The 26,028-nt window shown below is 42.4% G+C and overlaps 1 protein-coding gene across 1 annotated transcript; it reads left to right on the top strand.

Annotated features, from left to right (window-relative positions):
- The first annotated feature begins 19,267 nt into the window (after nt 1-19,267).
- LOC148686609 (uncharacterized) lies at nt 19,268-23,078 on the top strand. The gene is made up of 2 exons (XM_088665420.1): nt 19,268-20,459; nt 21,726-23,078. Exons 1-2 carry the CDS (start codon nt 19,409-19,411, stop codon nt 21,989-21,991), a joined length of 1,317 nt encoding a protein of 438 aa, XP_088521546.1. The 5' UTR covers nt 19,268-19,408; the 3' UTR covers nt 21,992-23,078.
- The last annotated feature ends 2,950 nt before the right edge of the window (nt 23,079-26,028 follow it).

Here is a 26,028-nt window from a genome sequence, read left to right as displayed (position 1 = left end):
GCATAATAAATCACATGATGCAGTGCACACACACCATTTGAATGGTAATGCCCATCAACCCTGGGGGAGGCCTGGCCCCTTCAAATATTTTATTATGGGGGACAAAGCCCTCGCGGCCCCTAGGAGTTGGCTCCTGTGCCTGGAACCCCTTGGAATCTTCCTACTGCTTGGAAGAGATTGAGGTAACAGGTGTGGCTCTTGTAACAATGTTAATAAACATATACTAGTATGTCTAATGGGGCTGTGCCCCAAGTGTTTTAAGTAGCCCTCAATGCCCTTGGCAGTGCCACTACATCAGCAGCAGAAAAGGAAAGTGTGATGGACAGACCATTGGGTTACCCTCCTGGAGACCCTTAGCGCATCATGGCAGGGAGGAGAAATGGCCAATAAGGAAAAAGTGATGATGGTAAAAGGAGAATTTGGCGTTTTAAGTGGCAGATAAGGCCTGGCCAGGGAAGTAGCTAATGGTGCTTAGGAGTTTGCCAGGCAGGATATACTGATGTAATTTCCTCAGGTGGAGAAAAAAGAACCTAGAAAGGGGTTAGAGGTATTTCACAGGCAGAGTCAGTGGGCAGCCATACAAGGAAGAAACAGGTTCAATAGAAGCAGTTCTATTGTGGGGAATTATAGGTATAGTTCGCGTTTAAACTTGAAGCAGCGTTACTGACAAAATAAATTGCATGTTGTTGGCATACAGGTGAAACTCGGAAAATTAGAATATCATCAAAAAGTGCATTTATTTCAATAACGCAACTTAAAAGGTGAAACCAATATATGAGCTAGATGCATGACATGCAACCAAGATATGTCAAGCCTTTATTTGTTGCAATTGTAATTATTTGTTGTTAGGTGGGTCAATTATAAATGGAATGTAATTAATGAAATGTAATAGCGATGTTTATTTTTGTAATATTGTACCTATTTGTTTTATTACTGTGGAATTTCCAAAAGAAAGCATTTGTAAAAACTAAAATAAAAAATAATAAGTTGCATTACTGAAATAAATGCACTTTTTGACGATACAGTATTCTAATTTTCTGAGTTTCACCGACCTGTATGTCTGTCATTGAGAGACAATGGAGGAGTGTGCCTTCAGGGGTGAAGTCAAAACATTAGAGATGTTTAGCACCTACTGTGACTGTAGAGACCGATATGGAAGAGACATGTTTTGTTGCAGCTGGGGCAAATGAAGGCATCCAGTTGTGCTGCTGCAGACGCACCATGGCATTTCTCTCTCTATGCTCCTCCCAGCAATGATTCTCCCTCCAGTCAATGCTGTGGATACAGGACCTGACTGCCTGTCTCTAGGCACTGTTGCCAGCCTTCATGTCACATTTGCAGACATCATTGTAATGCAGAGTTGGTCTGCCCATGGGCCTGGTGCCTGAAGCCAGCTCCCTGTAAAGCATATCCTTAGGGATCCTGCCATCTTCCATTCTGTGGACACGACCAAGCCAGCATAGACATCGCTGAGGCAGGAGTGTGAACATGCTAGCAATGTGGGCTTGGGAGGGCACATCTTTGCTTGAGACTCTGTCCTGCCATGTGATGCCCAAAATCTTCCTGATGCAGTGCATGTAGAAGGCTTTGAAGTATTGTGCCTTTAAGTTAACACTGAAACCTCCAAGCTTTATCCTCCATTGCATTAAAAACACATTAGCCTTTCCATTAACCCTCAGGTTTAATCTATACCTAGTCCAGGGAATAAGTTGTCATAGGAACCCCTAAGTCAAGAGTCCTTGCTGTGGAGCTACATTATACTCTATGACATATGAAAAATCCTTGGCTTCTCAGGTATCACAGGCAGGGAGTAACCAAGGTTAAAAAACACCTTTCTCAATCACGTCTCACCTTCACTGAGTGAGTTTGTCACTGTGGAAGCAGTATATATGGGTCTGGGGTCTGCAAGGACTTGGGCCTGTAAAAGGCTTAAGCCTGTTCAGAATTTATATTCCTAGGGCCATGTCTCCCTAGGACAAAAGTTAGCATGTTGGAGGCTTTTGACTACCAATACAGCTTTTCCTGTGCCCCCCCCTTGCAAATCTACTTGTGGTGGTTTCATATTAACCAGGTTTTGACAACTTTGTCATCCCTATAAACATTCTTAAGCTCCATATGTTAGTTATCGATTAGTTCACAAGAAAGACATGGAGGTCTTTTCAAACACAATTGGCTTGTCTTCATAAACAGAGTCTTGAAGGACAGACATTTGCCCTAATCACAGCATGAAGGCTTGGTTTTCTTTTGTAGCCACAGAAAGAATGCCTGGTTTCCCACAGAAATGAAAGCACAAGTCTTTGCTTTGCCCCGAACTCCCATTAACTGCATGCCTTCTGCCACAGGACTTCCAACAGACAACCAGCTGTTTGGATGTGGGGACTTCTTCCTCCAGGTTTCATTAAAGACAAACCCACTTTTAATTTAAACTGTCTGCTGTTGGTATTTTCTTCCTGCTTGCATATTTTGGCACTTTTAATAGTTTTAAAATGCCTCATTTTATCTTATTTATGTATATACTGCTATTCATCAGAAAAGATGACAAAATGGGGCAACATGGAAGTAAATAAGGTGAAAAGGGGATTGCAGGACTTTTCCCTAGCATGAGGAGTGGCGCTGCCTTTCCAGGGGGTGCAGCGCCCATGGGGGCTATGGCCAGAAGCCAAAGGCACAAATAGCTTTTCTTGGATTTTCAGTTGTATAGAAAACAAACAAGAGATATAAAGCCAACATAAAGCACTGACCCTCCCCTAGAGCAAAACAGGAGAGCAGGAACATTAGCACCATATATACGAGAACCACACATCAAAGAGAGGCAAAAATAAGTACAAGGTCCAGGAATAAAAGCTGGACCTTGACAGAAGACAGTGAGAAAATCATGCAGATCAAATTACCAGTTTCCAACAAATGTTCTTGTCTGCAAATGCATTAGACATGGGCTGCCTCTGAAGACAGTTTGGAAACTTCATCAGGTGCAGATATCAGTGGCCAGGTTGCCCACCAGTGTAAGACAGTATGAGCATATAACTCAAATCCTGGTCTGACTTAATTGACTGCCAATTGATTTCCAGGCCTAGTTCAAAGTGCTGGTTTTGACCTATAAAGCCCTACATGGCTCAGGACTGCAATACCTCAAGGACTGCAATACCTGGACCCTGCAATCGCCATCCTTCTTCGTGTGCCTCCTCCACAAGAGGTCTGAAGGGTGGCAACATGAGAACAGGCCTTCTCTGCAGCAGCTGCCCATTTGTGGGGCGTGAGCAATAAGCACAAGTGATAAGAGCTACAGGTGCAACTTTCTCTCTCACACAGATATACATCTCCTCAGTGTCCTTCACATAGGAAGGCAAGCAGCATGATCACAGTTCACATAAAAGCAAGATAAGAAGTGTTGATGAGGTGGCCATGGAGCAAGGGTAGTGGTGGTGAGAGGCCAGGCCTCAGGGGCAGGAATGTGGCTTGAGGGTTGGGTGGAGAGGCCTAGAGATCTGCGTTCCAATCCCAGGCTGAAAGTCCCTCACGCCTCTTCGTGTGTCATGTGGAAGCTTTGAAAAACACTTTTGTGGAGTTCACAGAGCTACCATCCTGTAATGTGTTACAAATAAATGACTCAGGCCACATTCCTACAATACATTTAAAGAAGTATCAAACTAATTTAAACGAACTGAGCTGCATTTAGTTAAGGCTGCTGAGAGCTGTGCAGAGGCCTCCTATTCCCCTCACAGAGCTGCAATTTCCAGAGTTTCCTGTGACAGTTTAAACCAGGCATCCCCAAACTTCGGCCCTCCAGATGTTTTGGACTACATTTCCCATCATCCCTGACCACTGGTCCTCTTAGCTAGGGATCATGGGAGTTGTAGGCCAAAACATCTGGAGGGCCGCAGTTTGGGGATGCCTGGTTTAAACCACTCTGGGAACCGTTGCTCTGTGAGGGAATTAGGGATCTCCACACAGCTCTTAGCACCCTTGACAAGCTGTAACTCCCAGAATTTTTTTGAGGGAAGCCATGACTGTCTAAAGTTGCATACCCTCCAACATTCCTCATATGAAAACAGGGACATTTTTATATGAGGAATGTTGGAGGGTATGCCCGCTCACAGGCATCCCTGGGTGGGCTCGAACCACCAACCTTCTGGTTAACAGCCAGACACACTGACCTATGGCAGCACAGTGGGTTATCTAGTCCAACCCTGTGCAATGTGGAAATCAACTTTAAAAATCCCAGTGAGCGTCATAGCTAAATGGGGACTAGAATCCCGGTATGGTCTGACACTCTAGCCACTATACTGCACTGGTGTTAAAAGCTTCATAGGGTTGACAGCTTTTCTTTTCCTAGGAACAGCTGTCACTGCCTTTAGCCTTGGATACCCAATAGGCAGAAATTCATCTGATAAAACATTTTTCTTAGCAAGCTTGATCCTTGCAAGCTTTATTCATGTTCCTGAATTATACTGGCTGGCTGTTTTTAAGCCTGCTTGAAATATTTGGGGAAAGTACCTGTAATTGATTATTAAAAAAACCCACACACAACCCAACTCCTATATCTGTAGCAAGATTAACCTATGGTGCAATATGGCCTTGCAGTCACATTGCCGTAAATTTCAATATGCTTATCTGACATTAGGAGCATAGGAAATTGCCTTATACTGAGTCAAACCATCATTCCATCTAACTTGTCTACATGGTCTAGCAGCAGTTCTGCACCTTTTCAGGCAGGAATCTTTTTCAGTCCCCCCTGAAAATGTCAGAGATGAGCCTGGTACCCTTTGCTTTGCATCCTTCCCCTAAGACTGAGCAGCTTCTTCTGTTCCTGCAGGTGTTAAAGACATAGGCACCTCCTCAGACAAAGGTATTGGCAAGCATTGTCCATTATGTGCATGGAAACAATAAATAAAAATGTGAAACACACACTGTGTTCTATAGGATTAACACATTGTGGAAAGGAATAAAGTATGTTGTTCAAAAGTTAGGTTTTCTGGCCACCTTACTTCTATGCACAACATGATCATTAGCACTTAATATGATTTCAGCAGTGAAACTCCAAGCACATGAGATGAGCTCACACCTTTCAATTACCCATTTAAAAGGTGACAGTACAAGAAATTCTGAATATTGTAATGTTTTGAGATATGTTTCTTGACAGCAAAAATATTTACATTTCTTTTTTCTTTTCATTTTTTAAAAAGATCTACATTTATTGATACTTATCCAATATACATTATACCCTGTATAGTGTTTATTTTTACAATGCACCAAAATAAAAGAGGTGTTTCTAAAATCTAATCTAAAAATGAACGAAAGAGGAGAGAAGGAAAAAGGAAAAAGCAGGAAGGAAGGAAGGAAGGAAGGAAGGAAGGAAGGAAGGAAGGAAGGAAGGAAGGAAGGAAGGAAAACAAGAGAGAGAGAAAGAGGGGGGGGAATGAAAAAAGATTCTTAAAAAACCTCCTGGTTCTCTGTCTTGCAGCTAAATGTAGTATTCACTCATTAATATCCAGCTATTCTATTTTCTATAAGCTGTTTTTTAAATCTTCAAATCCAGATATTACAAGTTCATTTTCTCTTTCATGCAAAAAGTTCTTAAGAAGTTTCTAATCCTTGATAAATGTCAGTAATAAATTTTCTCTAAACATTCTAACTTTGCCATCTTAGCTAAGTCCAATAATTTTATCAACCATTCCTCCATAGTAGGTATTTCTCAATGTGATCCACTCCTTTCATCTACATTAAACAACAGGCTGCAAAATACAGTTTTAGATTTGATACACACTATCCTCCCCTCTCTTTTGCATATTGCAACACTTTAACACGTGTTTTCCCCCTTGCCATAAAAAACCTGTACAAGTCTTTTTGCCATTGTTTGAATGCTAAGTTATTAGTTATACTGTAACAGGTATTGTTTGGAAATGAAACATAATTCTAGGCAACATATTCATCTTTATCACAGAAATTTTTCCCACCTTAGCATGTCTATTTAAATTTCTGTCCAAGTTTTAAGATAATTATTTTGAAATAACATACAATTCATATTTGTCATGGAGATACCTAAATACTCTGCTTTCTTTTCAGTTTGAAATCCAGTTTTCTATGTTAAGGCCTTTTGATCTTCTGATCTTTTGAAAATGTCATTTTCATCTTCTGATAATTACCCTTAAAACCTGCTAGCATGCCAAATTGATTTAATTTATTCATAAGAGGAATATCATGAAATCATCGTCAAACTTTATTATGGTTGCAGATCAGCATAAGATAAAAACATGTGAATAAAATAAAGCACATAAGACTTAAAGAAGAAAGGGATAAAAGCTAATAGTTAAAAGTGATTATAACTCACATAAACCTAAAACAGATAGAAACAAAAGACAAGCAGTTAAAAGGGAGGGAACATGAAGCAGCACAGGTCCAGCATTATGGGTCTTCAGTTTAGGCATGGTTTGTGCCACAAACCATCCTTCGACAGATGCCCATCATGGCACTGCATAATCTAGCAACTGAGAATGTGACACCTTGGAGTTGTAGGGAGATACACGTTATGTATGTGCTGGGAAATTGTGTAGTATAGGCAGGATGAACTTAGCTTATATATCTGTACAGTGTTGGCAGTGAAGAAATGCATATTCCGTTGTTTCCCATTGCCCAGAGCCACACGGGCATTTCCTCTCCTTGTATGATGTCTTCCTAAAATGGCCTTCTGGATAGCTGAAGGGAGGACCTGGCAATGGGCCATAGTGAGAGCCCTTCACTGTTTCGTAATACAGTATATGGCATTTGGGAGATGAGGTATCTCCTGGTTTCACTAATTAGGATTTTCGGGGACCTGGCTAGATCTGCTTGGTGTTCTGTCTCTTCCATGCACTGTTTAATTATTATTTTAGCTTGTTCATATGCCATGTCGAGTAGAATCTGTGGGGTGAGGCCTAGAGTTGTTATGTTTATCACTGCCTGTTGCCATGTCGTTTGGAAATCATCCTTAATAGTTAGGGGAGCAAGGCCATGTGGGAAGAAGGATAGTCTCAGCCAGTAATTAAGTATGGCAAGCCACACTCTGGCCTCAATTCTTATGAATCCAGTTTCAAGGTAGCATTGGAGACGTGTTTAGGCACTTGTAGGGCTGATCTCAAAAAATTAGATTCTACCAGTTCTAGTGGTGCGCAATTGGCGGAGGAGCCTGGTTGCGCACTGTTCCCTGATGAGATCATCAGGGAATGCCTGTAATTTATAATCTTCCTCTTTTATCTTTATGCTCTTAGTTCTCTTAGCAAAAATTCCAAAACCAAGAGGAAAAGCAATGGGGACAAAGGACACCCTTGCCTGGTCCCCTTCTGTATCCCACAGGGTTTTGTTACTTCTCCATTAACAATTATATGAGCTGTCTGTGGTGATTTTATCCTTTTAAAAATATTATATCCAAAATTCATTTCTTGTGAAACTCTAAAGAAAAATACCCAGTTCATATATGCCAAAACCATTTTTCTGCATCAAGAGAAATCAGTGCAGCACACTTCTCATTGTCACAGTTCAAATATTCAGAGATATTTAACACATTTCTGACATTGTCACTTAAATGTTTTTTAGGTAACAATCCGCTTTGGTCATAATGAAAAAAGTATTGTAAAGTATCTTTCTGACAAAACCATTGTAAATACTTTATAGTCATTATTCAATAATGAGATCAGGTGGCTTTTCTTTTCTTTTACTAAGGTAAAATATTGGCCCTCTTTAGGTATAAGAGTAATGTTGGCCTCTTTCCAGTTAGCTGATATCTTACTGTTCTGCAGAATATTATTCATTGTTCATGGTATGGGTTGTGGATGTTCATCTTTCCAAAAAAAGTGTGTGTGTGGGGGGGGAGATAGTAAGCAGCTGCTAAATAAATGCTTACATTTCTGGCATTGGGAAGATGTGGTTTCTTGTTTACAAGGATGTGCATACTTTGAACTGAATAGTCTAAAAATTCTTTCTTTGGGTCTGCCTATGAAAATATAGAAGCAGCTTGCTCATTCTCACTATCTTAGTTTGACCTTTGTGCGCTCACTGTAAAATTAATGTGAATATTTTCCTCCACCAGCTGTTGAAGGCAATGGGAGCTTGAGTTACGGTGGTGGTCTTCACTGGATTTAAAGAGAGGATTTGGACAGTTCTTGCTTCTTATAAAGATGAGAGGAAGACCTATCAGGTGCTTCCTGCTTTTCTGCATGCACCTTATAACACGTGTTTGTTTGTTTTTCAAACAGAGGTTATTGATCCTCCCCATCCCACCTTTCCTATGCATGACCAGCAGGTCACATATTCTTATTGGTTATTTGCTCCCAGTCTGATACTATTCACCCAAACAGCAATGATTTCGCAGCTACTAACTGTGAGGACGATGGAACACAGCTGTAAGAGTGACACATCTTGAAGAAGAAAATCTTTTTGTGGGGTACCCGTACGAAAGGTTTGGAATCAATGTGCTGTATCAAAATAGATCTTAAGCTCTGTGGAACAATTTCACTTCCCATTTTATACTAGGCATCTTTTGGATGTGTTAGGTCAAAACATGACAACTGGAGATCTGAGTAGGTTATACTGTTTCAGTCTGGCCCACTTTGGAATTGACAAGCCGTTCAGAATTTAGATTCTAAAATACTTAATTGGAAGCAGGCTCTACAAAGAGCCATGCTGGATCAGTCAAAAGATGCAACCAGTCCACATCCCAAATGGGTTAGAAGATTCCTCTGGAAAACTCATCAGCAGGCCTTGAAGGCCATAGCAGTCATGACTAGGAATATCGGAAGCTGCCTTATACTGAGCTAGAACTTTGCTCCATCTAGCTCAGTATTGTCTACACTGACTGGCAGCAGCTCTCCAGAGTTTCAAGCAGGGGGAACATTAAGGCCTCCAGGCCTACCTGGAGATGCTGGAGACTGAACCTGAACACACAGTAGTGTTCTTCCACTGAGCTTTGCCCCTTCCCATTAATGTTCTAATCCTCTTTTAAAACCACCTAAGTTAGTGGCTATCATGAATATTGAGATATCATTAGTAGCCTAAAATTAATGCATCAAATCTAGAGAAGGCAGACTTATGTATATAGGAAGATTAGAAATGGTTGATAATTTTGCCCTGTACATATGGATAAAATTGGGATTTCTTTCTTTATTAAATTTATATCCTGCACACCCTCCAAAGGAGCACACGGTAACAAGCACATCAATAATAATAATAATAATAATCATATTAAAAACAGTTTTAAAACATCTTAAAAAATAGGTTGAGAGTATGATGAGACAAACATAAATACAGATTATGAAACAATGCATATCCGTAAACGATACTACACAAATTTTACTGCCATGTTATTCTGGCAGTATCTTACAAGTTCCACTCCTCTCCCCTGGTTGAAATAAATACAACAGTAACTGAGAGCTCACCCACATTTCAGCTTGCACTGTGCCTGCTTGACCCATGTTTCCTAGGCACTGGTCTGAGTGGTTTCCTCCTTGTGTAACTCCTTCCCAATGGAAAACCCATTATTTAAAGATAAATTGGGCACTCCGGGGAAAACACAAATTTCTGTTTCAATTGAGCATTCAAGGGTGGTTTTTGCAGCGGGGCATTAATTTCACTCCAGGGACATGTGATAAAGCTGTGGAGTTTTAGCTCATAAATTTGGTAAACAGCAAATCTTTCGCAACCTGCATCACTGTTTGGATCCCATAAAGACTAATGGGCAGTTCTAGATTTTTCTCTTTCTCAAAGTATGCTTTGAAGATAAAGGTGATACGGAGATCATTCAGTTCCAGCCAGTGGGCAAAAGTGCAGCAAAACCCAAAACAGAAGGAAAGGCTGGTGGGGGGGCTTGGTTACTCAGTATTGCCCATTTTGGTTTATAATATAAAACAGTAGAATTGTGTCTTTGCAGCTACACCTGAGATCTGTCTCCAGTTGTCAGCTTGACAATGGTTGTATGCCTGTGCTTTTAAATGTGGCCTGAACAGTACCAATTCTACCCGTTAGAAAGTTCAAGGCAAATCAGAGGAGTCTTTGAGGAGACAGAAATGATCTCACCTTCTGAGCATTTCCCTCTTCTTGCATTGAATGTTTTCTGGCCTGTCATATCTTCTAAATGGTTTAGCCTAAAAATGTCAGATTTGTTCTAATCTGTTAGGCTTGGCAAGGGCTGGCGTCTTTTGACTAATCTGTGTGGGTGAGAGAGCAGCCATGTGGAAAGGTGTGTGGGCCTGTAGGGTGCGTGGGGGGGGTACCATTTGATTCATTGCAGTATCAAAGCCCTCTCTAGTTGCAGTCAAGAGTGGCAGCAGCTGGGTATATTTATTTGTTTTTTAAACACCTTGTGAGCAAGCTTCTGAGGTCCCAAATCTCTTCATCAGGCTGGATGCTGAGTAAGGCAACATTCATATCATACATTTAAAGCACTCTGATACCACTATAAACTGTCATGGCTCTCCTCAAAGAATCCTGGGAAATGTAGTTTGTTAATGGTACTAAGAGTTCCGTGTTCCCCTCACAGAGCTACGGAGTGGTTTAGCAGTCAATCGCTCTTCACAGGCAACTCTGCAAACTGTAGCTCTGAAGGAGGAAAAGAGCTCTCCTAGTAAACACATTTCCCAGAATCCTTGGGGGGAAGCCATGGCTGTTGAAAGTTATCGTAGCGCTTTCGTAGTAGGAAAAATTAGGGTATTTAATTTTTTTATTTATGAAAACATAAACAGGCTGCCCTTCACAGAATGGTCAGTTATCCCCCCCCCTTTTAAGTGCACTATGCCAACCTTTTGGAAATACAACACTATGCCTCTTCCCATATTGTTCAGCGTCCAGCCTGATCAAGAGTTCTGGAATACTCCTGATAAAGAAAATACTACAGTGTATATATCAGTGCCAGCTGAAACTGATAGCAGCTGCATTCCAAAACATGTGGAGGGTGCCAGGTTGACTTTCACATTGTTTCAGGAGACCTCGAGGGATCTTTGTAGACTTTTAAGAGATTATTGAATGAGAAGCTCAGGTACAGTGGCGTCGCAACGGGGGGCGGCGGGGCGTTGAGCCCCAGGTTCCACATCTGGGACATTTTTCAGAGGAAGGACATGTCATCTGGCCCCTATTTGGTTCACAAACATGCACTGCATTTTTCAATAGCTTCCCATGAGTGAAAATAATAATAATAATAATAATAATAATAATAATAATAATAATAATAATAATAATAATAATATTTTAAAAATTATATCCTGTCCATCTTGCTGGGATTCCCCAGCCACTCTGGGTGGCTTACAACATACAGTCATACCTTGGATCCTGAACGCCTCGGTACTCAGATGTTTTGGCTCCCTAATGCCGCAAACCCGGAAGTGAGTATTCCGGTTTGCAAACGTTCTTTGGAGTCCGAACGTCTGATGGGACTTCTGCAGCTTCCAAATTGGAAGCTGCGCTTTGGTTTCCGAAAGTTTTGGAAGTCGAACAGACTTCTGGAACGGATTCCGTTTGACTTCCAAGGTACGATTGTATATAAAAACACAACAAAAAGCATCAAACATTAAAAAACAAAATATCCTATATGAGCAACAAAGAAACAAAGAAACAAACAAACCAATAAATCAATAGAAACCACCACCACCACCACTAACAGTTTACAGTTAAACCCAAATTAAAATAACCTGCAACCCCAACTAAACATTTAACCAACATCAAGCCGACAAAAACAAAACAGAGGAACCAAAATTAGTACCATTTAAAACATTTTAACCAGTTGCCCCAACCCAAGAGTGCATGCATGAGAAAGTAATGTTGGGGATTTCTAGATTGAATAACGAATGGCCCGACTTCCAGCTTGGATGATGTAGCGTCCTGATGGCACATGCTTTGGCGATCCTCTGATACATACTTGGTGCATATATCTTTCCACCACCATAATATGCGCCTCCAATGTTATTTCCTTATTCTTTGAGAACATTACAAGTAGCGACATAACATATCAATGCTGGTTATTGCTGCTGGGGCAGAAGTTGGAACAGATGGCCTTTGGATTCCTTCTCAGTTGCTGCTGCTGTTATTAAATAACAACACATATTTTACTTAAAAGAAATCAAATCCTTGGAGAGGGGAGAATAAAATCCTGACAACCAACCCCCATTCTGCTTTTTGTGGTGAAGATCATTGGGAAGAGAACATCCTGCTTTCTGATGTCTAACATCCCCTGGTTTGGGGAGCGGAAGAGAGAGGGCAAATTTTCTTCCTCCTCCTCTGTATTTCTATAAAGCTCTTTTGGACTGGGGGTCTGGCAGGCAGAAGATTTCCCAGCTTCATACACGTATTTGATTTGGCAGGGAACGTCCCAGTGGAATTGCGTTTTGTATTAGAAGCAGTCCCCTCCCCTCCCTCCCAGAAATTAAAACAACAACATGTGATTTATTAATCTTGGTATTTTATTTAGCAGATAAATGCTGGTATGACTTCTCACTCCATGATTTATAGCATTTGGATCCTGCTTGCTTGTTGCTGAAATCAAAATTAATATGGATGATAAATCATTTTTGGGATCATGTGGGTTCTAAAGAAGACCTAATCTCAGTGGCCCTTCCATAGAATGTGGATCTAAATCATTATTTTAACGTAGTTTCTTATTGGTTAGGGCCAAACCTAGACACATGAGTATGTTTCCACCTTAGTGGCCTATAACAAATTGCTGATGATGGTGTAGTTGCTGATGGAGAGGAATCAGTGCCAGAGCAAAATGGTTAATCCCCCTCCCCTATGCTATAAACCTGATCCAAACTGGGTGGCTCTAAAGCTGCTTTTTGAAAAAAGGAAAATATGTCATAATTTCCTTAATCACTTTTAGTTTGGCCCAAACCTGAGACTCTTAGAGATCATGCCTTGCTTCCTATGGACACTTCTGAGTCAATTCTGTTTTCTAGCTCTTTCTGTTTTTAAGAGGTCTGATTCTCATATCATGACTTGATTTTTTTGATACATTTCATGTTTAAATTTTATTAATTTTACTTTTACACTTATTTTTAATTCATAGCTTCCAAGTTTGCTTGATTCTACATTTTAACAAGTGCTCAAAATTCACACTATGACTTTAAAAACAACAACAACAACAACAACAACAACAACAACAACAACAACAACAGCAACAACGTCCAGAGACCTCTCAGGGGATCTGCTAAGCCAGGGTATCATTTCATAACATTGCTGGTTAAATGGTGAGGAAAGTTCAGCCTTAATAATCACCCTCCGTGTCAATGTGCCTTGCTTGTTACAAGGAGTGCTTGTTACACTCCTATAACCATCTCGCCTACCATGAAGCAATAGTCCTTGGCCATGACTGAGGAATAAGAGACTATTGCTTAGGCATGAGGGCTATTAACTGGCCCCAAGTCACCTGGTGAGCTTAATGGGGATTTTAACTGTAGTCTCCTACCGGTAGGTCCTGGCTTGGCATTCTAACCACTACCCCACACTAGCGCAGAAAGCGTGCGGTGGAGCAATCCAAGGATGAAGCTGGAAGTCCTTGGGAACTGAAGAGAATTGCAAGGGAGAAGAGGGGGCAGGGCTGCCACCTTGAATAAAATATTGTGGGGGTGGACAGTGGATCATAAGATGTGGTGCATGCACACCATTTGAATGACAATGCTCATCAACTGGGGGGCCTCAAATTTTATTTGGGGGGCCAGAAGGGACCCCAGCCCCTAGGTGTTGACTCCTATGAGTGTGGGTCAGAGTTGGCCTGAGGGTCAAGCCACTAGTCAGGATCAGAGCTAGTCTGCATGTCAGAAACAACAGAGGAAAATTGCCATTGCCCTGACAATGTCCTCAGTCATCTTTAGGCCTCTTGTGCAATTTCCTACAGGGATGCACAATGGCAGAGCATTTGCTCTGCATGCTCTGGTACAGTCCCTGGCATCTTGAGGGAGGGCTAGGTGGGAATGCTGCTTGAAACCCCAGAAAGTTGCTCCCAGGCAGTCTAGGCAATTGCCTGATTTGATCCAATAAAAGGCAGCTCCCTATGCATGGGGAAGGCCTGTAGCTCAACAGCAGAGCATCTTTCTTGCATGGAAACACTCCCAAGTTCAATTCTTGGCATCTGACCCCTGCCTAAAATTCTGAAGAGTTACTGCCACCCATTGAAGTCAATACTGGGCTAGATGGACCAATGGCCTGACTCTACAAGGCAGCCTGCTATATTCCTGCAAACACTGACCAATGGGATCAGAGGCAGGATTTCCCTAAGAACAACCCTCCACCACAACTCTGTAGAGCACTGTAGGCCCGTTCAGAAATTCACCTGAATGTGCAAATGCTCAAAGTGTGGATGGAGGCATGGGCATGCATTCAAGGCCCACCCCCATGTGCTCATTAGCCATCTCATGAACCACACCTCTGTGTGGAGGAGAGAAGCCTCACAGGAGGCTTCTACTAACATTTGCTTGAATGCTGGTGAAATGTTTCCCGCTGCTTTGTCAGGGCTCCTGATCGTGTGCAGAATTCTACTCAGGTTTAAGCAATCCTGCAGGCATTCCCCACTCAACCTGGGGGTGGTTGGGGACTGAGCATACAGGGCAGTGTGATTTTGGACATGTTTGGTTGCTTATCTGCATACCCCCTGCCCTCCATCCAAGGGTACCGGGGCTGGCCCAAGATATGTTGGCACCTGAGATCACCCACAAAATGGTACCCCCTCCCCACCAGGGAAGAAGGGGTGAGTGAAGATCTATATGAGGAGTGGGGGGGGGAATAAAGATCTAGATTGGCATTTGCTGCCCCTGTGGGTCCTGCTACCTGAGGGGGTTCACTCACCTTGCCTTATGAGTGGGCCGGCCCTGACAGATACACAGTTCGTGCATTCGGGCTCAAACGCCTGAACGTGCCTTGTGTTTCAGGCTTTTCTTAGAAGGCAGAAGCACCAAAATGAAGTGGCTAGGCAGTTCGAGACCCCACTGGGGTCTGACATTCACCAGCCAAGATCCTGTTCTTGACAGAGCAAGTGATGCTGTGGTTTCTTTCAATGCACTTTCCTGTTCTAGGGCAGATCTGCAGCCTTTTCTTAAATTAGCGTTTGCTTTCTGTAATGGGAGGCTGTGATTCAGACAATTTTAGCCACCAGGCAAGCAGCCTATCATGCAATCCTGCTTGCGTGTATTGACTGCCTTTGGCTCAGGATAAAGCAAAGTGAAGGTTGAAGGTCAAAAATTGCTGACCAGCATTTGATCCACCCTCTCACATGGATTCCCCTGCCCTGCCCCTTGCCCCAAAAAGCTGAAAAGTACATTCCTACTTTTAGACAAATTTTTTGGCAGCTTTCCTCTGCATAATATATATCGCTAAGCAAATGACTGAACTACATAGATGACCTGGTTTGCTTACTAGTTGGAGGAAAGTCTGTCGTGTCAATCTGGATATGCACAAAGTGAACGCCAAGCCCTTTGGCATGCTGTAAGTATGTGTTGATTGTGAATAGGCTTTTCCAGCCAGAAAGAAAAAAGAAAGAAAGAAAGATCCTGAAGGCCTTTCTCTAAGATTTTCCATAAGGTCACCTTGCAAATCATTCGAAGTCACAAATCATTGTTCTTTATTTTCAAACTGAGCTATGAGCAGAGGAGAAAACTGGCAAAGTCCACTTGCATCTCTCTTAATGAGAAAAAACACACACCACAGGATCAGGACAGCTTCACACAGAAGCATAAAATTGTAGAGTTGAAAGGAACACCAAGGGTCATCTAGTCCAACCCCCTGCACAGCTCTGACAGATGAGCATCTGTTTAAAAACTTCCAATGAAGGAGACTCCACTACCTTCCAAGGGAGACCATTCCAGTGTCAAACAGCTGTTACTGTAAGAAAGTTCTTCCTAATGTTTAATCAGAATCTCCTTTCTTGGAATTTGAATCCATTGGGTTGGATAGTTGCTGCGATCCTATGACTATTGCCATATACTGCTGGTATAATATACACACTGCCCATTTGTGTGGTTATAGTGAAAGATGTACTGCACTAGCAATGCCACCAATGGTCTGGTTCAGAAACAAACAATACCAATGGTTACCACTAGCTAGCATTTGTGGCCTTAATCATGTTTACAACCTGTAAGTGGCAAATTCAGAAGTGCAGGATCCTTTCATGATTGTCACATCCATGCCTCCTCAAGCCTTCTACGATTATTCATATAATAGTAGAATTGTAGAGCTGGAAGGGACCCTGAGAGTCATCAATGCCTGCATGCAGGAATCCTGTCCACAGCCATCCCTGGGCCTGAACCACCAACCTTTTGGTTGACAGCCAGACACACTAACCCATGGTGCCACCTGAGATCTCTATTCAACCTTCTAAGTTAACTCAATAATCTTGTAATATAATAATAATAATAATAATAATAATAATAATAATAGATGCATTGCAATGAGTAGTTCAGATCTCCATGTGTTGCTTTTCAACTAGAGCTACTATTATCTGTGCAAATATATGGGCAAGCAATTTGGAGTGCTGCAATATCTTATTTTGGAGTGACTAAAGTTGTGTTCTGTGTGAAGTTCCATTGCATGGAACAGAACTTGCATAGCCTTTTCCTGAAATAGAAGCACCTTGTGTTTTCAGTGTCCCCAGATGCTTAGCTTTGGAGCACACAAAACAACAACTTCCCAGCACTCTTTCCATGTGCCTTCTCTAAAGGGACATTAGGAGCCGATCCTCCGTGGTGGTGCCTTACTTCATTTTGCTGTAATTGGCCCCCATCAGCACCAAGGCTTGGAAGACTTATCAGTGGCTAAAAAGCTACACTTCCTTGATGACTGGGCTGTTCAAGGATTTTGGAAACACAGACCTTGCTGCAGAAATAGTAGTGGATCTTCAACCCCGGGGAACCGAGACCAGTACACCACAATTTAAGATGCTGAGCTAAGTCACTCTGCTCTTCCCTTTGCAATCAGAGAGGTGGTGACCCATGTCATCCGATCTCTCTCTCCCTCTTTTTTGAGAGAATCGGAATCATAATCCTTTGGCCATTGTGTGGACATTTCCCCATGTGGCATACCACATGTTGTTTCAGGTGTGTAGTAAGTATAGCTGCATTCACCATCTCCTTCACCACACAAAAGGGTCAGCACTCTAAACTGGCAAAGCTGTTAACTTAGGCATAGGCAAACTTGGCCCTCCAGATGTTTTGGGACTACAATTCCTATCATCCTTGACCACAGGCCCTGTTGGCTAGGGATCATGGGAGTTGTAGTCCCAAAACATCTGGAGGGCCGAGTTTGCCCATGCCTGTGTAGACTGCTTGGCTAGAACTGATGATGGGACTAAGGAAACCAACTGTCCATACAACAACGTCTTCCTCTCTTTGGGAATGCTTGTAATCCTTTCAAAGAACATGAGTCACTTCCTTTCATGGTGAGATGCTCAAACTGTGTGACAGCAGGGCATCCTCAGCTGCTCCTGGAAGTGCTGTGATTCCTGCATTGCAGGAGTTAGACTAGATGACCCTTGTGGTCCCTTCCAACTCAACAGTTCTATGATTCTATGAATAATGACTCCTGTCAGCCACCAACTACTGTCTGGTGACTCTCTGAATGACTCACAGTTCTCTCCTCACTGCCTAACCTGATGGGGCAGGATAAATTATGTCAAATATATTCATGGAGTGGAGTGTGTTCCTTTCATCAATCCCAATGCAGTGATCAGGGGTGCCAACTTGAATAAAATATTCGGGGTTCCCAGGTAAGCTTCGCCTCACATAAGTGAGTATCTGAAGAAGTATGCATGCACACGAAAGCTCATACCAATGACAAACTTTGTTGGTCTCTAAGGTGCTACTGGAAGGATTTTTTTTATTTTGTTCTCACATAACTGAGTACATGAAGTTGTGCACACACACAATTTGAATGGTAATCCTCATCACCTTGCGGGGGGGGTCACGTTTAAATGTTTTATTGGGAGGGCCAAAGACCCCTCAGCCCCTAGGAGTTGGCTCCTATGGCAGTGATATGGCAGAATGAGTTGCCCTCAGAGGAGTGTGTCTGATGTATCTTGGTATGAGTCACTGCTCTGATCAGGTCTCCATCTAATTTTGAGAAAGAACTTAGAACAGTGATTCATACAAAGACATGGGGGGGGCATCCTATAAGAATAAGCTGTTCCTACTCTTTCCCTTTCTAAAAGTGAATCTTTTTTGCAGGGCAACACTGGAACATGCCTCCTGTATTAACCCAGACATCTGTTGAGCTCCTCAGGGTGAGAAAAATACTCAAAATAGTCTCCCATGATGTCAAATAGTTTCTTTAATAACATGAGGGCATTTACAGCTTTTCATAGTCTACATTATTAGGGTGTTCCCTTTATTTCCCTTTTACAAATATTTTTGACCATAAATGTGCATTTATTGAAAAAGGGCACTTGACATCACCTGCAGCTTTGAAGTTTATTTGTTTTTGTAACTTTAATTTGTTTCCCTTGCCGTGATGAACAAGATCTCCCACCTCCCCCTGCCCTTTGGCCACCCAACTTTTTTTCACTAGCAGAGCATGGGACTCTGAAACTAGATTTGAATACTGAGCCATTCTGCATTAAGGAGCAGAGGACCCAATCCACTGAATAATTCTCTTCTATAAGTTCCACTAAAAATAAAAGGACCCCCCAGAAGATCAGTTGTTCACTTCTTTTTCAGCACCATCCAAAAAGAAACAATATGGCAAAGTGGAAAGTTATTATTTTTACAAGGTTAGCTTTTCTGCCCTTTGGAAAGTTCCATGTATCCACCCTCCCACACTCAACCTTGATACTCAGGTAAATGCAGCATCTAAGCTACCCAATGTCTCCGGTGTTGCCAGCTGTTGGATATCTGGTTCTAAGAGATGGTGATGTTGTCATTAAGAGAGGTGGTTGCTGAACCAATCAGACAAGCTTCTTTGCAAGACAATGACCTTGGCTGGTGGATTAAATGTCCTCATCAGCATCTCAAAAATATTAGCCAGGTTGCTACAATTAGGCAATGGTGACCTCAAGGCTAGTGGGTGGGCCTTTCCTCCATCCCTCTTCTAGCTGCTAGATAGGAGAGCAAAAGCCAGTGCATGAGAGAGAGAGATAGAGAGAACTGAGCTGGAAGCAAACAAAAGACAGAGGCATACTTGCTTTATGCTCAGTCCAAAACTAAAGGAGAAGCAGGACCTTTAGGGCTCTTAATGTTGTTAGCCATTCTATCCTATGCTCATGTTGTTTATATGTGTAAATAATACCATATAGCCTAAAGACACCACGTTCTCTGCCAACCATCATTCAAAGGAAACAGAACTCCGGACAAGTGCCTGGAACCCCTGGACTCTCTCACTGCTTGGAGATTGGGCTGGTGTGCAGCACTGGTGTTAGAAGTCTGATCTGTGTTTCCTGGAAGAACAACTGTGAGTGAGTTGTGCCTGAGTCGAAATGGAGGGAGAAATGGCAACACTCCTGGATCAAATGAAGTTGCTATTCCAGCAGAAGCAGCAGCAAATGGAAGACCAGCAACAAATGCTGAGGCAGCTTGAAAGCAGCCTCGAAGAGAAAATGGATGCCTCTTATCAGGGTATCAAAGACTTGCTGGATAAACAGCTGCAAGAAGTGAAAAGTGACCTAGAAGCCCAGGTACGGGACTCCAGGAAGAGGATTGAGAAAGTGGATGAGAAACTGAATAACCTAGACTATAAGGTGTTTAAGACAATATCCAAAACCCAAGATGCTTTGGCTGACTTGGAAGTAGCCAACAGATATGAAAATGAAGATATTTATAAAGAATTACAGGAACTGGAAATGCAACTGCAGGTTGTGAAGGAAGAGTGCCAACCCACTCGCGGAGCAAGTGACTTGGTGAGAAACCAGCAACCAGCAGGTGTGCGCAAGAAGACCCCCCCTAAGGGCTTTTCTACCCTTTGGAACCCTTGGGAGGGATTTCAGACACAGGGGCAGGCAGGTGTAGCCGATGAGTTCAAGAAGCCCTCTCTGTATGATGGCAAGACTCCCTTGGAAGCTTATCTTTCAGAGTTTGAAATAATCTCCCAAATAAATAGCTGGGATGAAAAACAAAGGGGGGCATTCCTAGCAGCCAGTCTTAGTGGGCCAGCTCAGGAAATCTTGCAGTATCTCCCATCAGAGAAAAGGCAGAGCTATCCCGATCTGGTGAAAGCCTTAGGTCGGCGATTTGGACCAGGGCACCGTGCTGAGCTAGCCAGGGCCCATTTCAGAAGTCTCAGGAAGAAGAAACAAGTGATCCTTCCAGAGTTTGCTGAGGACTTGAGGAATCTTGCAGAAATAGCCAAAAAGGAAACACAGGATGCACTGGCAAAGGATGGGCAGAGTGATATCGAGGTCCGCAGGAATGTCAAGGAGCGGCGCCCAAAGAACCTGCTGGAAGCCATAGAGTTCACCAAAGAGATAGAAGCATTTCTTGCCGAGACCAGCAAAGGTAGAGGAGAGGCTTTCTTGAAGGAACTCTTTGGCGGTAAGTACACATCCTTTTCTACTGCAAATGGGAATGTGGGACAACCTGACTGTGCAGCTAATGTTTTAGATTGGTTAGAGGAGTTCCTATACTTGGTTGAAAAACCCAGGTAATTGGCAATGGCAAAGGGTTGAGGGATAATGTGCCATTGAGGTGCTGGCACAGTAACAAAATTGGCCACAAAAAGAGAACTGCTATCTTGCCAAGGGAAGTCAGGACAGAGGTTCACAAGTGCCAAAAGATGATGAATGAACCAGTGTTGGAAAATGGGGTGCCAGCAAGCCGAAGGGGCAAAGCTTGGAGGAAATAAGGGAAGTCTCTCAGTGTGTGCCCAAATCTGGGCAATTAGACTTTAATAATAGTAGCCTGGCAATTAGTTGTGAGGTTGGTGATTTGAAATGCACAGAGATATTTCATATGGAATCAAGCATCACTGTTCTTTAATCTGACATGCTAGGCTTAGAAAGGAAATGGCTCTTGTAAAAAGCGCTGCCTGGTCTCAGATAGAGACCACCAGTAGTAATATTAGTATATTAGTTATATAATATTATTATATTAGTATATAAGATTAATAGTAATATTCATTAATATAAACAAATTAATACTATTAATTTAATTTCTTACCTTTCCACTCACCATAAAGTCCCAGGGTGTGTTGCTACAACTTAAAAATTTGCAGTCACATGTATAGTACAGCTCCTATATAGATGTAGATATGATGTTATCAATCAATTATAAAACTATTACAGACAACAGCAGCATTTCAGCAAATCTGGAGACTCTGAATAGCCTACATTTCATTCACCAAATGCCTGGGAAAAGAGAGAGGTTTAACCTGGTGCTTGAATCATATCAGATTTGGGGCATTCTGCATCTCCGGTGGAGAGAATCCTATAGTCAAGATGTCATTATAGAAATGGCCTGATTCCAGCATGCTGGATCAGCAAACGCTACTTGATCACATACAGTGGTACCTTGGGTTACAAACGCTTCAGGTTACAGACTCCACTAACCCAGAAATAGTACCTCGGGTTAAGAACTTTGCTTCAGGTTGAGAACAGAAATTGTGGCGCGGCGGCAGTGGGAGGCCCCATTAGCTAAAGTGGTGCTTCAGGTTAAGAAGTTTCAGGTTAAGTACGGACCTCCAGAACGAATTAAGTTCTTAACCAGAGGTACCACTGTAGTGGCATTTCCAGAGAAATCCATCTGGCCAGAGGTACCACTGTAGTGGCATTTCCAGAGGTACCACTGTAGTGGCATTTCCAGAGAAATCCATCTGGCCCAATTTTCAAAGAACCAAGCAGGCGACAGAGTTTCTTAGCCTCTTAAAGAGGCCTTTACTTTTAATGGAGTTTTTTGTTTTGTTTTGTTTTGTTTTGTTTTGTTTTGTTTCTGAAGGGTTAGAAGATGAAGATGAAGAAGACGACGAAGAGGAAGGAGAAGAAAAGCCAGGTCCATACCTCCCCCCCTTCTCCGTTGAAAAGAAAGGTCCACCAAAAGAGGATGAGCTGGGGGCCTGTGCCAAGCCTTAGTTTGTTTCTCTTACTTAGATGCTTTAATAATTTGCAGTATAAGGGTTTGTCCACACTTCTGCTTATCCAGTGCTTTATATTCACTGGTCCAAGAGGTTTTCTTTTGCCCTGCCATTTCCACTGGAAAAACCCACTGTTTACCACTGAATTGGAACAAATGCCAAACCACTGAAAACCTGATAGATGTTTGTTCTGATTTAGTAGTTTTCTTTTGGGGGAAATGGTGGGATAACAGAAGAAAAAATGGGATAAGTGGAAGTGTGGATGAGCCTTGAATGGTGGGGTGGGTGCTGCACATTGGAAATTAAAATTCCACTGTGCTGTTTCAACTGATGACATTTAATTTTGTTGTTTGCTTTCTCAATTTTATTTTATTTTTATTATCTGCTTTGTGGTGGCTGTTGCATATTGAGGCCCCGTAACCACCCTGTTCCCTAAGGTACGATTGCCATATTTCAAAAAGTGAAAATCCAGACACAAAGGTTGCTGAGCTTCTTTTTAGTTCCTGGACATTTCAGCGATTTTCACCCAAACATTGTTTGTGAGGGGGGAATACTGGCTATGTCTGGGAAATTCCGGATGTGTATGGCACCCCTACCTTAGGTGCAAATAACTAGACAACACACATCATATTGGTTTGGGGTCAAATAATGCCACAACTTTATTGATTACAGGTGTGAAGGTTTAGCCATAGGCATTGTGGTAAGCAACTGCGTATTCCACGCCTGTCTGTTCTTTGAGAGTGTTTTTAAGGGTGAAGCCAGTGGTGGGGAGACAGGCTATGACCTACGTCAAATTGGGTCCAAAAGTGGTCCCTGTTGGAGAAGTGGTATGGCCCTGCACCCAGGAGAAAGCTCACTAATTCCTGCTACCTTTGGCCAATTTGGCAGCAGGAGGAAGCAATAGGCTGGTTCATAGAGGAGGCTTGGGGCCTGCCTGTAAAGCCGCCCGCCCGAGAAGGGGTGAATAGACCTTCCCCCCTCTCCCATTGAACACCCCTTCTTCCCAGGGATCAAAATTATAACGGGCAGGCTATATATGCTTTAAATAAGCAAAATGAATATGAATGATCTGAATAACTGGTATCAATAAGAACTCTAGCTGCAACATTTTGCATTAACTTAAGTTTCCAGACATTGCAGGGGCAGCCCTACACATAGTAGGGTTACAGTAGCCAAGCTACCATGCAACTAAGGCATGTGTGCAACCAGAGGCGGAGCTAGCTGCTCCGGCACCTGGAGCGGCGCACATGCTGTGCATCCAGGGCCAGGGCTAGCCGCCTGCAGGGGGCAGGGCAGGGCTAGCCACCCGTGGGGGTGGGGCTAGCATCCCAGGGGGGCATCATGGTGATGTCACTCCCCCTCAGGGATGACACTCGGGGCAGGCTGCACCCCCCACACCCCCTTTCCTCTCCCAGTGTGTGCAACCGCCTAAGAATCAGGTAGGAATTCTATGACACAGTCTTTTATTGAACAAGCCTGTTATAGTCGTACCTCGGTTTAAGTACACAATTGGTTCCGGAAGTATGTACTTAACCTGAAGTGAACTTCCCATTGAAAGTAATGGAAAGTGGATTAATCTGTACCAGACGGTCCGCTGAGTACTCAACCTGAAGCGTACTTAACCTGAAGTATGAGTATAATTGGTTCTGGAAGTCTGTACTTAACCTGAAACGTACTTAACCTGAGGCGAACTTTCCCATTGAAAGTAATGAAACGTGGATTAATCCGTTCCAGATGGGTCCGCAGAGTACTTAAACTGAAAGTACTCAAACCGAGGCGTACTCAAACTGAGGTATGACTGTACAAATTGTCTCCTTTTATTTTTGTTTTGAGCTACTTCCTTGTTGGCATTCCCTCAGTATCTCCCTATTCTCAGTGTGATTTAGCTATCCCTCTGCTTTCCTAACCTGTTTCCTACATAAACATTAATATACAGAGGAAGATGTTGATACAGGTGACACTTGTTTCAAAGTGAAAAAGGGAACATGGATGAGGGATATACAACCCCCCCCCCTGCATTGCCTTGCCATACTTCTGGGTCCATTCTCACTGGGAGGAAAGGATGAGGACTGGCCAATCTGTCAACACCAGTCTCTCACTTTTTTTAGATCCACCAACATTCTAGATCCACCAAAGTTTGTCCAAACATACATATCAGATCTCCGCCTCCCTCACATCCCGTGTCTGAAAAATTTGTCAATTGCCTACCTTGGATGGGTTGCACTCCTCTTGAAGGAGCAGGTTCACAGTTTGGGGGTGCTTTTAGAGTAGTGCCTTTTACCAGCTGTGACTAGTGCAGTAGCTATGGCCATTCCTGGACCAGGAAAGCCTGGCTATAGTAGTTCATACACTGGTGACTTCCAAGACTGTATTGCTGAAGTGCGCTCTATGTGGGGATTCCCTCGCACTTGAGCCAGAAGCTGCGCTTAGTGCAGAATGCTGCAACATGATTGCTGACAGGAGGCCTTGTCAACACAACAAGGAGGGTGGTGATAAGATAGCAAAATGCAGTATAACCGTTATACAGTTAGAAATCTAAACAACCAAGAAAATAACAGGAGTGATATTTTTCTTAATGAACATGCATATATTTGAATCTTGATAGAAGAAGAATCCACGCATAAATCAACAGCTGGTAAACATTCGGACGTAGTTCCGGTATACATCACTTTTCCTCCCCTAGAGGGGCTTAATTACTGAGCTAACAAAATTAAATAAAACAAGATTCCAGTCAACATCTATTTCCATATAAGGTAAATATAATGTGAAGAGAACGTATACATGCAACAATACCTTGTGTAGTAAAATGTAGACAGTGAGCAATTATTAGTTTATAACAAGGGTAAATCTATAAAGGTAAAAAAAATGACAAAATAGCTCATCTATATGCCTTGTTAGCATATAACACTCAGTGCTCAGAGATCTGCTACAGTGCCAAGATACACACATACATGTTTGTATGCTGCCCTTCCACAGTTTAAAACCATGTTCAAGGCAGTTTACTACTTGAAAAAAACGCATAATTAAAAGTATAACAAAACTAGTCATAAACAATAAAAATATAAAAATACACAACCAAATTGAAACAATTTCCACATAAATAATAACATCTAAAATAAAATAAAATAATTCCTTCAATAGCACCTTAAAGACCAACTAAGTTTTTATTTTGGTATGAGCTTTCGTGTGCATGCACACTTCATCAGATACACTGAAACAGAAGTAACCAGACCCTTATGTATATTCAGAGGGTGGGGGTGATGGGAATGGGTGATGGGCTAATAGGAGTGGTAAACCTGTTGATGACTGTTAACGACTGTTAATGACTGCAATTGGTCTTGCGGGGGGGGGGGGCAAATAAAATAAATCAATAACAACATCAACATTCCCCTGCTAAACAATACCTGAGCGCAAGAGTCTGTTCAGCAGCCTCAGTTTCTGCATCCTCCCAGACCAGATGGGAAATGGCTTGCAAAGCAGGGAGCAGGTCTTCTAGGACTCGCAGCCATGCTGGTTCAAGGTGTTACTATTAGTATACAAAGCCCTTAACAGCTTGGAACCACTTTACCTGCAAGATTGCAATACCCTATATGTGCCCACTTGACTGCTTCGATCAGCAGAATTGTCACTACTATAGGTGCCACATAATACCCATTCTTCATTTGCGAGAACTCAATCATTTAGTATCACAGCACCTTTGGAACTTGATATCCAGCAGGCTCTGTTGTTGTATTCTTTTTGACACCTGCTAAAAACATCCTTGTTTCGACAAGCCTACCTAGATGCTTGGAAATGCTGGTGTGAATTCATTTTAGTATTGTAACTTTTTATTGTGTGTGTGTGCGTGTGTTTATTGTGTGTGTGTGCGTGTGTTTATTTGTGTGTGTGTGTTTATTGTGTGTTTTAATGTGCTGTAATTTCCCCTTGATTCTATTGCTTTTTATAAACTGCTTTGAAATTTTTGCAGTCAAGTAGTCTATTGAGTTTTATGAAATAAATGTATTAAATAAACTATCTCCTAGCAGCAGAGCTGGG

This window comes from Zootoca vivipara, chromosome Z2, assembly GCF_965207765.1.
Source record: "Zootoca vivipara chromosome Z2, rZooViv2.hap1.1, whole genome shotgun sequence".
NCBI lineage: Eukaryota > Metazoa > Chordata > Lepidosauria > Squamata > Lacertidae > Zootoca > Zootoca vivipara.
This window is presented reverse-complemented; position numbering and strand designations above follow the sequence as displayed.

Bases quoted from the DNA above. Each gene is read 5' to 3' on its own strand.
- LOC148686609 (XM_088665420.1), top strand. From the start codon at position 19,409: ATGGAGGGAGAAATGGCAACACTCCTGGATCAAATGAAGTTGCTATTC. The intron at 20,460-21,725 runs GTAAGTACACAT...TGGCATTTCCAG, and splicing joins CTTGAAGGAACTCTTTGGCG to AGAAATCCATCTGGCCCAAT.